Raw genomic sequence first — 15,571 nt, 5'->3', positions numbered from 1 at the left:
TAAAATAAAAACAAAAAATTATATATAATATACCTTTTAAATTCTAGAATTTTGAAAAATTATAAAATCAAAAAAATTAAAAGTTGAAAACAGTTAAAATTGTAGCATGAAAAAAAAAATTAAAAATAAACACATAATAGATATGTTTGTAAATATTTATAAAAACATTAAAAATTATTGATTACTTTGTAAAAAAATATTAAAATAAGAGACGCTTAAATACCACCGAATGTAGTCAGAACAAAAAAACTAAACAATAAAATGGTATTTTAAGTTTTGAACAAAAAAAATAATAATTGTGAAACTATTAGAATATGTATATGTAATTATGAAAAACAAGAAAAAACGCCATTTTTTTGTGAAACCACACACCAAATATGTATCTTAATTCAGGGATAATTTCTTTGTCATATTTGTAAAAAAAATTTCTTATAGCTATGCAATGCAAATATACAAAAAATAAAATGTTTTACGTCTTATATTTTAACAAATTAAAATTCAAAGGAAGTAGTTTGTCACGCGTTTTAAATTTATTTGATTAGTACACAAAGTAATCTCCCATATAAATAGTATTATTTATATAAAAAGCTATATTAGTAGCCTTATGTGTGTCTGTACACGTATCACACAAAAACTACTGAAGATATCGAGATCATTTTTGACAGTATTTACTACAGGAAAGCATTCAAATTCAGAAAGAATCGAAAATGCGTAAAACAGTACAAGAAATGTTAAATACATCCATGAAAACTTGCATAAATCACTTCATGTACATCAAAATGTAATCATTTAAAGCTCTATATGTACTGGGTGTCCCTTTTTAAGTTGATATATGCTTGAAACTCGAAAATAAGTTTTATCGATCAAAATGTTTCAAGCAAAAAATGTTGTTTGTATAGATGCACATCTAACGCAGCCATTAAACTTGGCCTAGGTTTTCAAGATCAATGAAATGCTCACTTTGCTACATAACTGGTAATCGACTTTGTAATTTCAAGGTTTCATCTAATGTTTGTCAATTATGAATCAGAGTGAGATTTTTATTGAACTTGAAAATTTAGATCCACGCATTTCCCTCGATTAAATTTATTTATCGAGTTTCAAGTAAACTAACATATGCGCTTAGGGCAAAAAACAAAGAAAACGAATTTTAACTTCATAAGACTCTGAGAATTGTCCCTTGAAGTAAGTGGACATCATTACTTGCACTTTAGATTGCAATAAGTAACTATTTACTTGGAATCTCTCTCGTTCCTTACTACAAAATTTTTATTTTTTTTTCCTAAGAAAATACATAATCCAGCGAAAATTAAAAAAAAAAAAACTTAGTCTTTATTTTTTGAATTTTGAATGTGTTTTGTTAAAAATAACTTTCACCAGAATGATCGCTCAGAAAAATCGGGAAAAAACTGTGAATATTAAATTTTATAGTTATTTTCTTACATAATTTATATGTAGTACAAATTGCCCATACGAAAGAAAAGTAAATAAAACGGAATCCACTAACTGTGCAAGCATAATTTCCGTTTATCCGATTTTCTTTTTGCATAATGATTTCAGGAATTTCGAATTTTCGTGTACAAATCGAATATTTTTAATGAGAAAAGTATTAAGCTTAAAACAGTATATAAAAGAACTTCTAGTTCTTAGCAAGGATTAAAATTGCTGCTTTAAAACTCCGAATGGAAGAATTAAATTTTAAATTTGCTTAAAATATAAGACGGGAAAAATTTTTGTAAACAATTTTTGTAATATAAGGTTAATTAAAAAAAAAATTCACGTAATTTAAGTGTGTGATTAAAAAATTTAGTGAATTGTAGGTAATACCACTGCCTTTAATTTAAAAAAAAAAAATTAACAAAACTAACAAAAAACATAGTGAAAAGTGATATATTATTGTTTAAGTTAATCAAAAAAAACAATTGGGACTTAACTAATTAATTAATAAAAAAAACTTAATAACTTCAACCATGTTCGACTGATGTTTGAATAGAAGACTGATGATAATTAATTCAAATGTTCTATCTATCAACGAAAGAAGAATGAACTTTTCAAGTGCAAATGTGACCTCCATGAAGAGACTCACAATTATTTCACAAGTGCAGCTGGAACATTTTTTGTGTGCAATGAGAGATATGAAAAGACAAAATAAAAAAATCTTTACTTTTTATTTTTTAAAATTAGTTTAATGATAAATTTAGTTCAACACACAGAAAGGGATAAGAGTTGATCCCAAAATAAATAAAAATTATCACCAATTTGTTTTTTCTCCTCATACAATCAAACTGATCCTTCTTCCCTTTGGATTTGTTACAAAACTGCCAAACTCTGCTACCACATATTTATGTCTCCTTGAATTTGATGATGTTAATGGGAGGGAGATAAATATATATTAAATACATATTGCGCGTTCTGTCGCATTCATCAGCAACCAACTCGCTAATCTTAAAATAAATACAGTGCCAATTTTTTTAGAATCAGAAAAACAAACAAACGATTTCAAACAAATTTAAGAATTTTATTGTAAATAGAAACTTATGTTATAATACGGAGTCCAGATTGTTTAATAATTAATTTCAATTTGTTGGTATGATGTACATTTTATAAATATTGTATGCCATCTTCAGACACCTAGTACAGTGAAGAGATAGATATTCAACTAACGTTAAAAAGTTAAAAATATTGCAAATGGAAAAAATTCATCACTGTGATACAAAAATCTGGATTTTTGTTTTTGGGTTAGAATGATGAAAGCAACATCAAGCTCAATTTAATTGTGAAATAATAATAATAATACATAAGAGATAAGAGGAGTACCGCAAATGGGTCCCTAGCATTTAGCCACAAGTAGTCCCGTGTGTCATCCTTGAGAACAGTCTGTCACTCGAAGGCGTATTTCACAATATTACAATAGGTATTTCACAACTGTACCGAACTCGTTTTTGTACACACTTAAAAAATTTGCTAAATATTCAATTAAAACAAAATTCTTGAGCTTCAGATACTAAACTACCTTCATTAAATATATGAAAACTGTTCTTAGATGATGAATCGTTAATTAACTCGATACAAACATTTTTAATGCTTTTGTGAACGATCAAGCATACATGGCCTATAGCGCTAGTTTTTCTTTTTTTGCGGTTTAAACAAAATTCCTAAACCGTGTCTGCTTGGAGAAATTTTCAATATTGATATTTTGTATATCATATCAAATTCATTTTTTTGTACATAAAATAAAAAAACAAACAAACATAGAAATGATGGCTTTCTTTATGATCTAAAAAACATAAATTACTAATAAAATAATTAATTGAATAAATACCAAAGCAGACTGGAAATAATGATTGTTGTGATTGCGCTCTGATGGTAAAATATTTAATTTAAAAAAAATGATGGAAATACTTTTATTTTTAAGTTACCATTTTTTCTTTTCATTTTTTTCCTAATAATAATGAATACCAACTTGTAAATATTTTTATAGACTAGATATAATAATTTTTCTTTTCATTTTACTCAATTAATTAAAGAAAACTTTCCAATATTTATGTAAAAAAAAAGTATTTAGTAATTTTTTATTTCGTTTTCGATATATATCCATTTTTTGTATAATCTCTGGAATATATTTTAAGGAGTAAAATAGACTTCGACTTTAAATTATGCGTAATATTTTTTTTGGGGAGTTATTGAACCATATTTAAACAATTGGTAAACTATAGAAGCAACTGCGTTAGTTTTACACATTTTGTGTGCGTTTGGAGTAGTGAATTTTTACACATCTTTCCAGCGTTAAAATTTACATAAAATACAAATGTGTAAAAAGTTACTACTTCGAATTGCTCATGTAAAATGAGTTTAAAACACAATTGCTTCATCATTATATTGGTGGCTTTTTTTTTTAAAAAGTGCGATTTTGGAGTCTCAAATTTTGATAAAATTGTAGTAATTAAAATCGAGAAAACTATGGGAAATGATGTTAATACTAATTGGGGTTAAGGAGTTAATTTTTCGGTCAAGTAGGCAATAAAAAACATAATTTTAACGACAAATTGTTACTTACGCATTGAATACGATAAATTTATGTTTCATACAAAAATAGTAATTTGAATGCGACAAATAAATTGGCACACCTAACGGGACTTCTATTTGTGGTAAAATTCTTCGCTTTTTTAATGATTAAATTTCGTGCAATTAATTCATTTTTACTGGAATATGTTAATATTAATTTTCTCTTGTCCCAATCTTGTGATATAGGAAAAGCCGTGACACACGGGCGTCAACAATGGAGGATGTCGATTACATCGGGTATTGATTTTAGCATACGTTTTTAGCAACATATTAAGAAGTACGTTGGACATACGAAATCAAATCAATTTAAATCGCATTATTTAAAAATGGTCATTGATATAATAAAATTTAAAAACAAACCAAATAACTCCCTAATATTGAAATAAAAAAACGCTTATAAGGTAACTTCCTACATTTTAATTGTAATATAAACATGAGAGACTTTTAAAAAATATAATTTACGTTTAACGTAACTTATTCAATAATGTCCTTCTTTATGTTCTTTTTTTTACGTTTTTTACTTTAAGCGATGTAAATATTTGAAATAATTTTTATATACAAATAATTATGTAAGCGAGAAACGTGTTTTTTTTTTTTTATACAAATAATATTGATCAGTCTGCTTTTGGTTTTCTTTTTTGTTTTATGTAAAACAAATTTTAAAACTGTATGTTAATAATTTGTATTTATAAACATGAGTTTTGAAATTATTATTCACACTCTTGTTTTTTTAGTTATGAAATAAATGCAGGAGATTTTTAATCCTTTACCAAATGTCAAATTTATTTTTTAAAATTACTATACACAAAGTAATTTAAAGGGTGAACAAAATCTGTAATGATTTAATTAAAGTCAATAATTTTTAATATTTAACCTTTAAACGGGATATTTTTTGTTTAAAAGTATGTTCTCTTTAACGGGTTGTCGATAATTAATTTGTAAAAAATAGAAACGTAAACTAAAAAAAATTAGTAGTATTGAATTATTACATTCAAAATATTTGGATATTTTGAAAATAATCGCCGAATTCAAAGATTAGAACGAATAAATTTTTATTAACGAGTGCATTTTGGGAAATAGTGATCGAAGAGTGTTTACTTAACAGGTTGTTATTTACTTCACTTATATCTAAAAATAGTAGCTAACGAGAGCTGAACCGATCTGAATTTAAACAATGAAAAATCCCATAAAACTATTGGAATTTCTATCAATTCTAGGAAGTTGGCATTTTTCTAGTTTTTATTTGGGGATTCCGTTACCTAGTTACTAGTGAAAAAAATTATAAATGATTAAGTGACCGCTCACTGATCATTATTTCCCAGAACGCAATTTATATCTTTTTAAATATTGTTAAACCGTTTTCATTAAATCTTTTTTTTAATAGGCAAATATTAAAAGGTTTTTTGCAATTTGATAAAGGGTTAAAAATCACCTAAATATTTGATTATAAAAACATGAACAACAAATTTTCAATATTTTTTTTTAGTCATTAAAAATCTCAAAAACAAAATATTTTGAGTGAAATAAAATAAAAGAGATCTCAGAGAGTAGAATTCAAATATTAAAAAAAAAAAACTGAATGAATTTTACTACTCAATAAATTTTATCATAATAATTAAATAAAAATAATTAAAAAATATTAAAAAATTAAAAAAAAAAACAAACAAACTTGTAATTTGTACAGTCGGTATATATATTATTAATAAATGTAATAATTTTTTTTGTCATTTTTTAATTGATTCAAAAATCATTATTTTCATAATTAATTATTTTACTATTTCACATAGCTCTGTAATTTATGTTGCCTTTGTGATAATAATGATGATTAAATAATAATTAATAATTAATAAAAACCAAACAAATCAATTTAGAAATTTGTATAACACATTAATAAAAATATCATTGAACACTATATTCAATATATTTTTCTATATCAATTCTTAATCCGTACTTGTATTCTGAGATTACTTATGAGCATGATCGAAAGGGAGTTTTTTACTTTTAGTGGAAAAGAAAAAACTCGATCGAAAATAACTCCAGGCCATTGTTTTACATTTGTTTAAAACCTACAGAATGGTTAACATAATAAACCCAGGTTAATAAAGGGTGTTTTATTAAGAGTATTCGACCTTTATATACTTAATTGAAAAAGTATTTCAAGCTATTTTATGTGATATACTGGTCAGTCGCGAAAACGAAACACTAAAAACAGTATAAAGTTCGAAAAATTTGAACAGTAAGATGCTAGGTTTGATCCAGGTAAGTTTCTTCACTCTATTGGAAGAATTAGGGAGACATATTTACGGCGCATAAGCAGAATTTCTTATACTATTTAGTGCCTTATCATAGGTCGTGCTTAGAAAATATTTCGCTAGAGGCTTCAAATTGCGGACACTCTGTTTTATTTTAATTTATATTTGCTGTTCTGTATATGGTGTGTTTTATGTTCTATTAATGAACGCTCAAACGTAAATCGAGGGCCAAAAATTATTTATATGCAAAATTTGTTATACATATTATTTTTAACAATTTTCGTCCTAATCATTTTGCCAGTAAACTATTTACCTAGATTGTAGACGTTACTCTATAATCTATGTCGGGAATCCATTTGGGACTTCCAGAGGAGAAACTTAAGTGAATTTTTCCACTTACTCTTTTACTTAAAAGTAGGAAAGGTATTCCTTACCTATCTTTAACCCAAACTTGGTGCCTTTTTACGTTTTCTTCTCTGCGTTCAAAATAAAGATTATGTAGTGTTGGCTTAATATGTATCCATGGAAACAAAAAATACTGTACATTTTATATTGTACCATCCATCATCCAAGTATCACTGAAAGTATTAGGTTATCAAAATAATCTGTCCATGGAACATCAAATTGTGTTGAAGAAACTAAACGAGATTATTTTCTATTACATTCATGAAGGTATTTTAAAACAATCTAGAAATAAAAATTAGTCAAATATTTCATTCATTCTGTTATAATTAGCACCAAGGCTTCGAAGATTATTTATACGTTGGAGTTATTTAGAATTATCTGATCGCAAGAATATCGATGAAATCATGCAAAAGGGCTTGCAAGAGAAACAATATCAATTGTATATAAGTTTACGTGATGCGTTGGAAGCTTGGGAACATCTTCAAGATACTCAAGGTATAATCGAAAAATTATTACAAGGCCTATTAAATGTTTGACATGTTAATTACATCGATCGAATCTCCCTAGTTTTACGATTTGAGTGAGCTTGAGAGCAGGAGAAGGCCTCGAAACCTATTACTCAAACAGGCAAGGGGGGCTTACATAAAACTTAACGGGTTTTTAGATATGTAGCGTCTGAAAAGTCTACATACACTTATATTCTGAGGGGAGAATGTAGCTAGTATTTTGAATATTAAAAATATTGATTGAATGGGAGTGAAAAAGAAAGTAAGGACGACAATTAATAAAAGCTAAAGGCTTCGAAACTCTTTATTCATATCTACCCAAACGCCTCTATTAAATAAACAAGTTTTATGTAAGTTACTGGAGGGGTACGAATATTATTTTTACTTTAAACTTTTGCCAAGCCTGTATTACATTTGTGATTTAAATTCGAGCTACAAGTTCTGATTCTCACTTTATAAGAATCTATCATTTTTTTTTATTTAGGTGCACCTGGTTTTCAATCGGGCAAAGTACAATGTGCATGCGCCAAAGGCATAGAAAATGATTTAACATGTGTAATGATTTTATTAGAGAATTGTCTAGATAAAATATACGAACAAAAAACTGATCAATCAAAACGACCTTTTTCTTCCATCACCAATGCAGATGATGTTATCGTTAATCATGATTCACGAATACTATCATCTAATGAGTTATCAAACACAACAAAATTTACATTTAATAATAATTATAAGAAATTAACTTTAATAGATAGTAAATCTGATTCACGAATATCACGTGGAACTGTTGTTACAACAAAATGCAGTGGAGAAGGGGGATTATTTACAAAAACAAATGGTGATATACATCGAAATCAAAGGACTCGATCTACTTCAGCAAATGAACGTAATGATTGTAAATTAAATGATTTTCATAAATTGATAAAATTTTCATCAACGAATGGTTATCGTAGTGAATAATTTAAGAAGATACGACAACTTTTGTGAATAAAAATGTTTTCCTTATTCTATTTAATTCAACAACAAAAGACAAAAATTATTAAAACATTTGTATTGTTGTTATTTTATAAAAAATTTTACTAATTGATTATTCTTGTTCCTCAATTTTTCATTATCTAAATGTTCTTCAAAAGTTGATATACTTGTAAAAGGAAGTTTTGCTCTATCTCTAACATTTTGCTAAGGAAAAAGTCGTTGAATGTAACAGCATCTTCTTCTTTATAGTATCTCTACGAGTCAATCCATAGAGATAATGCAAGAAAGGGAGTTGCGATAACGTAGCTAAAACAGTATCGGGTCCACCACATTAGTACTATACACATTTGTCAAGCAGTACTTAAAAGTGATATCGTTTTATGTGGAAATCGTTGAGTGTAACAGCGTCTTTTTTATATTTCCTCTATGGTTTCATTGTTCTCTAGCACTTCCTTGAGTTCCATTGTATACTCTAACATAAAGTGTACTGGTAATTCATATTTAAAGTTGTATTACAAACGTCCTGTATGTTCCCATTATTGTTCAATTATACAAAAAAAGGATTATATTTTTCAAAAGAATTGGATAAATATACGAATTTTAATAATTAATGAATCGGTTTTTATTTTATGAAGCTGTTAATTACATTTTCAACCAATGATGGAATGATTTAAAAAAATATGTTATTGATAATACTAATATAGGAAGAGGACCATGAACAAAGAAGGGAGCACGCTTTTCACGTAATTTAAGTATATATATTTAAAAAAAAATTATTACACATTAGTGTTACAAAGAATGAACGCAATTAAAAGAGTATTAGGAAAATGATTGCTTCATTGAGAGCTCCTATTAGTTTTTTGTAATGGTAACGATAATTTAAGCTGAGAATTCTTCAAAATTACATATATTCTTTTCAAAAAAAGACCAAACTATAAACCAAAAGAGGTACTCTATGGCCATTACGAAAGTCCCGTGATTGTCAACAAATAAAAATATGCCTTTTCATCGATTTGATATTGTTTCGGATAGTTGTCAAAAAACTTTTCAAGTAAAGAAAATAAATATCTTTTACCTTTATCAAACAGCGCTTTTTGACAAAGATAGAAGGTATGTGATATGTCTGTCTTTACTTGAACTGTTTTTTTTTTTGCATCTATTCGAAACACCATTTTTTTTAAATTTGGGCTTTAATATAAATAAAAATAGCAGCTTATTCTGAATAAATAAAAAAAATCCTCTAGAATCTATCGGATTATTCGAATTTCAAAATTTCAATGAGCATCTGCAAGCCTATATAAAATTTCATCAAGGCAGCCCACATGGTACAAATAAATAAAAAAACGAAATACTCATTAATGATTTCGCAATCCGAATGCAGCAAATTAAAATAACCATAAACAAACAAATGGTTTACGACATATTAAAAAAAAGAGTAAACAATGCAGAACATATTTTTGGTTGGTGTAGTTGTTCTTCGATCCACTTTACAGACGTCTAAAACTCTGTACATCTTTAAGTAAAACTTAAATTTAACTTTAGTGTTGACAAAGCGCATTATAAACAATTCTAAGCGCTCATTTTCAATTGTTTTCAAACTCTGTAACGATTCAAGATCTTGAGATTTATAATAATATATTTATAATGATAGACATGATCGTATTCCTAAATAGTGTAAATTTTACGATGAAAATAATAATCTATCCTAAAATAATAATTCCTTTACGTAAAATAAACACTAAATACACAACATGGACTTTATTAATAATGATATATCACTTTAAAAAAAACACCGTGTCTATTTGCAAGCAACAACGTACAAATATTTTCAAAAAAATTATACATTTCATAAATTTTTGTTTGCATTATTTGAATCCTTATATTCTCAAAACTGCGGCCTATGGTTATGGAAGTCACCAGTCAATGCAAACATAAATTTATTGACGTTAAAATGAGTGCACATTCTAACGCAACGGGGTAGTATTTTTGTACGGTAACGTGCAAATAAATACTCAGTTGAAAAGATTTATGACGCTTCAATTAAATTATGTTCAATATTATTCAACGAATCGATATTATTTGCAGTTCCATTATCCATTGTTCCATTGTCCATTGTTCCATTATCCATTGTTCCATTATCCAAAGGTTTTTCCATTGTTCCATTATCCATTAATGAATTCGTTAATGATCCATCACATACTCGTCTAGTAAACGAGCTGATTATGTAATTGGATTTTTTCGGTTGAATCTGAAATAAACAAAGAAAAATATTATTTATTTCTTATAAACTAAAGCTCTGGTATCGATGTTGTTACAAATATGAAGACATCCTTTTTTTGATCCTTGTATGGTTAATTCAGTGCGTAGAAAAAAATGGTCATACCTTTTTGAATTTCTTGAAGTTAACATCTTTTGTTGAAATATTACTGCCTTCTTCTTTGATTGAGTCGTACATAGATTTTTTTACAATGAGTGATGGCACAGTAATAACTTTAATTTGTATTTTATCCTCATCGTCCAACGTTGGTGGTTTCACTTCCGGTTGTTCTTCAGGTGGAATGAGACCATCAAGACCACCACCGTCATCTATACCTTCAGTTTTAATTTCCATTTTTAAGAATGTTTTCGATAACCATCCAGATGATGAGTAAATATTTTCCAATATAGCTGGATCCACAACCGGGAAATTCTTTACATCGTTGCTTGTGTTGTTGTTTTCAAGCATAAATCGTTTTGATGTTCCATTGACATCTTCACCATCTGCTTTACGCTTACGAGTTTGGAAATCAGGTATTTGCTGTAAACAAATTACTCACAATATAAAAATGCAATTTCTAAGCACAATAGGAAATATTCATGAAATTTAAATTTGGTTCAAATATTTTTCTTCTGTAACTTTAATGACTGGACATTTCAACTAAACCATTATTTTAGTAATTAATATCTTTTTAATTACTTAAAATTAATTAATAAAAGTACAAATTCAGTGAGGGCATTTAAAAATTTCTAAAACGGAAATTCAAATTTTTATACGGACGTGACATCAAAGTACGAGCTTGTCAAATTTGTTGACATACTGTATGATATTATTTATTAAATTATAGTATTTCATTAAATTATACTCTTCTACGGCTTTTTATTAGAAAACTTAATAATAACGAGTGTAAATTCTGTGTTATAAATTCATTTTTTTAAAGTGTAAATTATACATTGAACTGTCAAAAATTGACAGATCACGTACTTAAACGTCATCAACAGAGAGCGCCAAAAAACTGCGTTTAAATATCTCAAAATTATAATGTTTTACACTTATATACAGCATTTTTAAGTAGTATTTATATTTTTTACTTTGTTATAACGGTGTAAACAATGAATTAAAAATATAAAAAAAATACACGAATATTCCCTATAGTCTACGCGATAAGACTATCCTTCAAAATTTCTTATTTTTGTTTTCACCAATTGCTATATCTCAATTGCATAATCTATCCTCCTCCGGATCAAGAAAAAATGTATTATCAAAGAAGTTAAATTTGTTAGAAACACAATGTTTAAGAAACGGAGGTTCTTAATATTATACACAGGGATCTAAAGATTAAATCTCCGAACGAGCAGTTCGGATATCTGTATAGTTTCCACGAAGATGAGATTTACTCTACCAAGGCGAAACCGGCTCGCTGTATAATTTTAAGTAGACGATCAGTAAGTTGATCCAATACATACAAGAGTAATAATAACAGTTCCTATGAAGAATACAGTTCTCAAACGATTGAATCGTTCAAGAGTTCAAACATTTTTCTAATTTTGATTATGAATTATACAAGAGTTAAACTAATTCTAAGAATTTTCAAACTTACATTTGCATCAACTGGTATTATACCGGCGTTTTGATTACCATAAAGACCACCATTCATGACACCTGTTGTTCCCAAGTGACTTTGCATATTTCCATCTAACCGCATTCTTTTATCAGCAGACGCATCATGAACTCCACTATCCTCATTTAATCGTTTTCGCATTAGATTTGGATCCGTCATCACGTCTGATGTTGATGCCATCATTCCACCAATATTCGTTGGAATATTTAAAACATTTTGAGTAGCAATTGGTTGTGTCATACCAAGAGTTTGTTGTGTCGGTGGAATTATAATTTGTGAGCCAGCTGGTTGCGAATATGGATATTGTGACATTGAATTTGTTTCAGTGACAATAATATCGTCATTTCGAATAGCAAAATTCATTTGACCAAATAGACGTGATGTCACCTTGAAATTTGGATTACAATTTGTGGTACAATCACAATGCCATAATGCCAAGGCAATTTCATGTTCTGGAATCATTCGCTTCCCGTGTGCTTCTAATAGTGCGTTGATTTCTTCGTATCCAGCATACTCGTGAGTTGTATCTGAATCAGTAATCGTATTCGGTCGTAGCACAATTACGTTATTCTGAAGTAAAACACTACGATCGAATGATGACCATAAACTTGTTTGACCTCCGGCAATTTCCACCATCTTTCGTAATTTACTGCGACTGCGTTCATTTGAAAATAAGAAATATTTTCCGACAAATAGTTCCCTACGTGCACCTGGTGCTAAATTTATGTTTTCTTTGTTTATCAAATCCTCTGCTAATGGTGGTAAATAATTTTTAGTATCGGGTAATAGTCTATTATTTCGTACACATTCAACGCAATCTTTCCAATATTGAGGTGTTACAATTGGAATACCTTTCACTAGGCCACATAATAATTTGACTGTTAAGTAGATTGTATCCACTGTAACGTGAGTACAAGCGTCATCAAAGTCCATAACGAATTGGCCATTTAATACAGCCAAATAGCTAGCAACAATTTCTTTTTGTTCCGTTAACATGTTTGATGTTACTGTTCGTATTGGAAAACCGCATACCCTGTAACAAAATAATTACATGCTGTAAAAATAAATATGAAAAATTTATTTATCTAAATTTTACCCACAGCTATTATTTTGGGTTATGGGAGGAATAGAAATCATTCACTAAAACAAATTTTAAAAAAAATGTTTGAAATTGATTATAGATGTATACATTCCCAGACTTGCATTTCGCCCCCTTAGAGTTAATTTGTTCAGAAAATGATTTATAATGAATTATTATAATGTATTGTACGATTATCTAATTCGATCTTACTTTCCTATTTTAATATAATTTTCAAATCAGAATAGGGTATTCCACTATTTTTGAAAAAGTATTTCAAAATGTTGATTTTGCTAATAAAAAGCCACCAAAAATTTATTTCGGAAAAATACACACGCTTTCTTGCCAAAAACTGAAATTAAATTTTAAACTGTCAAAAACCAAAAACGCGGGCATCCAAGTTGATGACGTAATATGGGTATCACTATAGGAAATAACACAAATAACTTTGACAGATATATTCATAGACATCTGATTATAATAAATATAAATACTTATCTATGTATACATTATACCCAGCTGTCTACACTGAACTAATTGATGATCTATGATTCATACCGCTATGACATCACAGCAGGTCTTACCCGCGTTTTAGGTCACGTGATATACAGTTTAAAAATTACGATTTTTAATTTTAATATTTTAAAAGAAAAATGTACTTTTATGACTCGAAATCAGAATATTTAAATATATTTTTACATAAATTATAACTTTTTTCAAATTTCATGATTTATTTTTGACTAACGATAATACCCTATTTCATTAATTTAAAGATTCTCCCCCCCCCCCCCCCTTTAAATATTTATTCATTTTAAATTAAGTTTTTCATACTATCAACTATGCGATTCATTGTGTACCTTTTTAATATTATGTGTTTAGATAAAAATATTATTAATTATTTGTGCCAATTCGTTTCATATTTGGATTTTGGTAGATACACAGGCTGACCCTGGTATAAATTAACGAGACTTAAGTTTACGTGAAGAAATAATACTTACGCCCAAATATTCCATTGCATTCCAAAACGAATTTTATCTCCAGCTTGTAAAGAATATACTTCACCATTATTGTTAATGATTCGATTTGCTTCAATTCCATCATTTATGAAAGTCCCATAACGAGATCCAAGATCTTTAACCTTTAGTATCCCATTCTGAAGACAAACATGGTTTTACATTAATACAATTAAACGGTTTTAGGAGAAATGCTTGTAATTATTGCTTACCTCTATCCATATTGATGCATGTCTTCGGCTTACGGATTGATCACTAGGCAAAGTTAGGTGGCAATCACCTCTTCCGATAGCATGTTCGCCGTTCCCAGTAATATAAAATATATTACCAGGTATACTCCCTACAATTAAATTGTTAAATTAATCTACTGTAATTAAGTAATATTTAATAAATATTTACCATTATCCTGCTTAAGAAAATACAACATGACTTGAACGTAGTTTTAATATTAGCAAACAAAGTGGATGATTTTATGCAAATTTAGGTACGTTCCACCTGTAAATTATAGCTAAAAAGAAATTAATCAGTTTTATAAATTTATGCATAAAGGCTAGTGAAAAATATCATTAAAAAGTGATTACAATTGATGCAACAATTATTTTTTATGTCTTTTTAAATATAAATAACGTAGAATAATAATTCTTTCAAAATAAATTAATTACTTTTATGAACAAACCTTAAATTTTTCTGATAATATAAACAAGTTTTGACGTTTTTACCGGCGTTTAATATCAACTGAGCAATATGTACATAAGTAGTTTTAAGCGTTCACGGAAAAAATGAATGGCGCTAGTGTAGGTTATAAATCTATAAAGATATAATTCAAATTCACAACAAAGGTGTCGCCCAATTTTTTTTTTTTGCCACAGAATGTTGCAAAATTACGTATAGTAATTTTATGTAAATGAGAAGAAAATTCATGGAAATGTTGATCTAAAAATATTTATTAAGTTAAAATATGTTAATAAGTTAGTTATTTTTTCTAGAATTATCTAATTATGCTAATTGAATTATCACTAATTGGGTGCGTGTATCGTATCAGGAAAATTAACGTTAATAGCGTACGCCAACAACCTCTATATATAAGCTTTTATTCACCCAATATATTTCGAATGGGAAAAGTAGCCGAGACTCAAATCCGGCACTAGTGTTATCCAAAACTTTTCATCTCCTTCACGAAACAAAACCAAGTCATCATGTAATATAAATGTCTGGTGTTGTTTCACTTTTCTCCCCTAAAAATGAAATTTACAAAATATAAAAACTCCCAACAAATTTTTTCTTTCAAGCACTCTCCAAACTTAACCGATTTTCTTGAAACATTGCTTAGAACACTCTCCATTAAATAATCTTTCAAAAAAACCCTTTAGGGCGCTAAATGCCAGACTCATCCGTGGCG

The 15,571-nt window shown here is 28.1% G+C and overlaps 2 protein-coding genes across 2 annotated transcripts; one reads left to right on the top strand and one right to left on the bottom strand.

Annotated features, from left to right (window-relative positions):
• Positions 1-6,914: 6,914 nt before the first annotated feature.
• Positions 6,915-8,188, top strand: LOC123295977. Its single transcript, XM_044877438.1, has 3 exons — positions 6,915-6,989; positions 7,053-7,217; positions 7,713-8,188. Exons 1-3 carry the CDS (start codon positions 6,929-6,931, stop codon positions 8,186-8,188), a joined length of 702 nt encoding a protein of 233 aa, XP_044733373.1. The 5' UTR covers positions 6,915-6,928.
• Positions 8,189-8,807: 619 nt separating this feature from the next.
• Positions 8,808-14,669, bottom strand: LOC123295603. Its single transcript, XM_044877016.1, has 6 exons — positions 14,572-14,669; positions 14,385-14,512; positions 14,158-14,312; positions 12,061-13,114; positions 10,587-11,000; positions 8,808-10,451 (listed from the first exon to the last, which is right to left on the bottom strand). Exons 1-6 carry the CDS (start codon positions 14,597-14,599, stop codon positions 10,230-10,232), a joined length of 2,001 nt encoding a protein of 666 aa, XP_044732951.1. The 5' UTR covers positions 14,600-14,669; the 3' UTR covers positions 8,808-10,229.
• Between the last annotated feature and the right edge of the window lie 902 nt (positions 14,670-15,571).

Source organism: Chrysoperla carnea, chromosome 3, assembly GCF_905475395.1.
Source record: "Chrysoperla carnea chromosome 3, inChrCarn1.1, whole genome shotgun sequence".
In the NCBI taxonomy this organism is placed as follows: Eukaryota; Metazoa; Arthropoda; class Insecta; order Neuroptera; family Chrysopidae; genus Chrysoperla; species Chrysoperla carnea.
The sequence above is the reverse complement of the archived record's forward strand: the minus strand, read 5'-3'. Positions and strand labels throughout refer to the sequence as shown.

Excerpts from the sequence above, each read along its gene's own strand:
- LOC123295977 (XM_044877438.1), top strand. The coding sequence starts at position 6,929 with ATGGAACATCAAATTGTGTTGAAGAAACTAAACGAGATTATTTTCTAT. Across the intron at positions 6,990-7,052 it reads TTTCTATTACATTCATGAAG|CACCAAGGCTTCGAAGATTA; the intron begins GTATTTTAAAAC and ends TGTTATAATTAG. Across the intron at positions 7,218-7,712 it reads ACATCTTCAAGATACTCAAG|GTGCACCTGGTTTTCAATCG; the intron begins GTATAATCGAAA and ends TTTTTTATTTAG.
- LOC123295603 (XM_044877016.1), bottom strand. The coding sequence starts at position 14,599 with ATGTTGTATTTTCTTAAGCAGGATAATG. Across the intron at positions 14,313-14,384 it reads ATGCATCAATATGGATAGAG|AATGGGATACTAAAGGTTAA; the intron begins GTAAGCAATAAT and ends GTTTGTCTTCAG. Across the intron at positions 10,452-10,586 it reads ACTTCAAGAAATTCAAAAAG|ATTCAACCGAAAAAATCCAA; the intron begins GTATGACCATTT and ends TGTTTATTTCAG.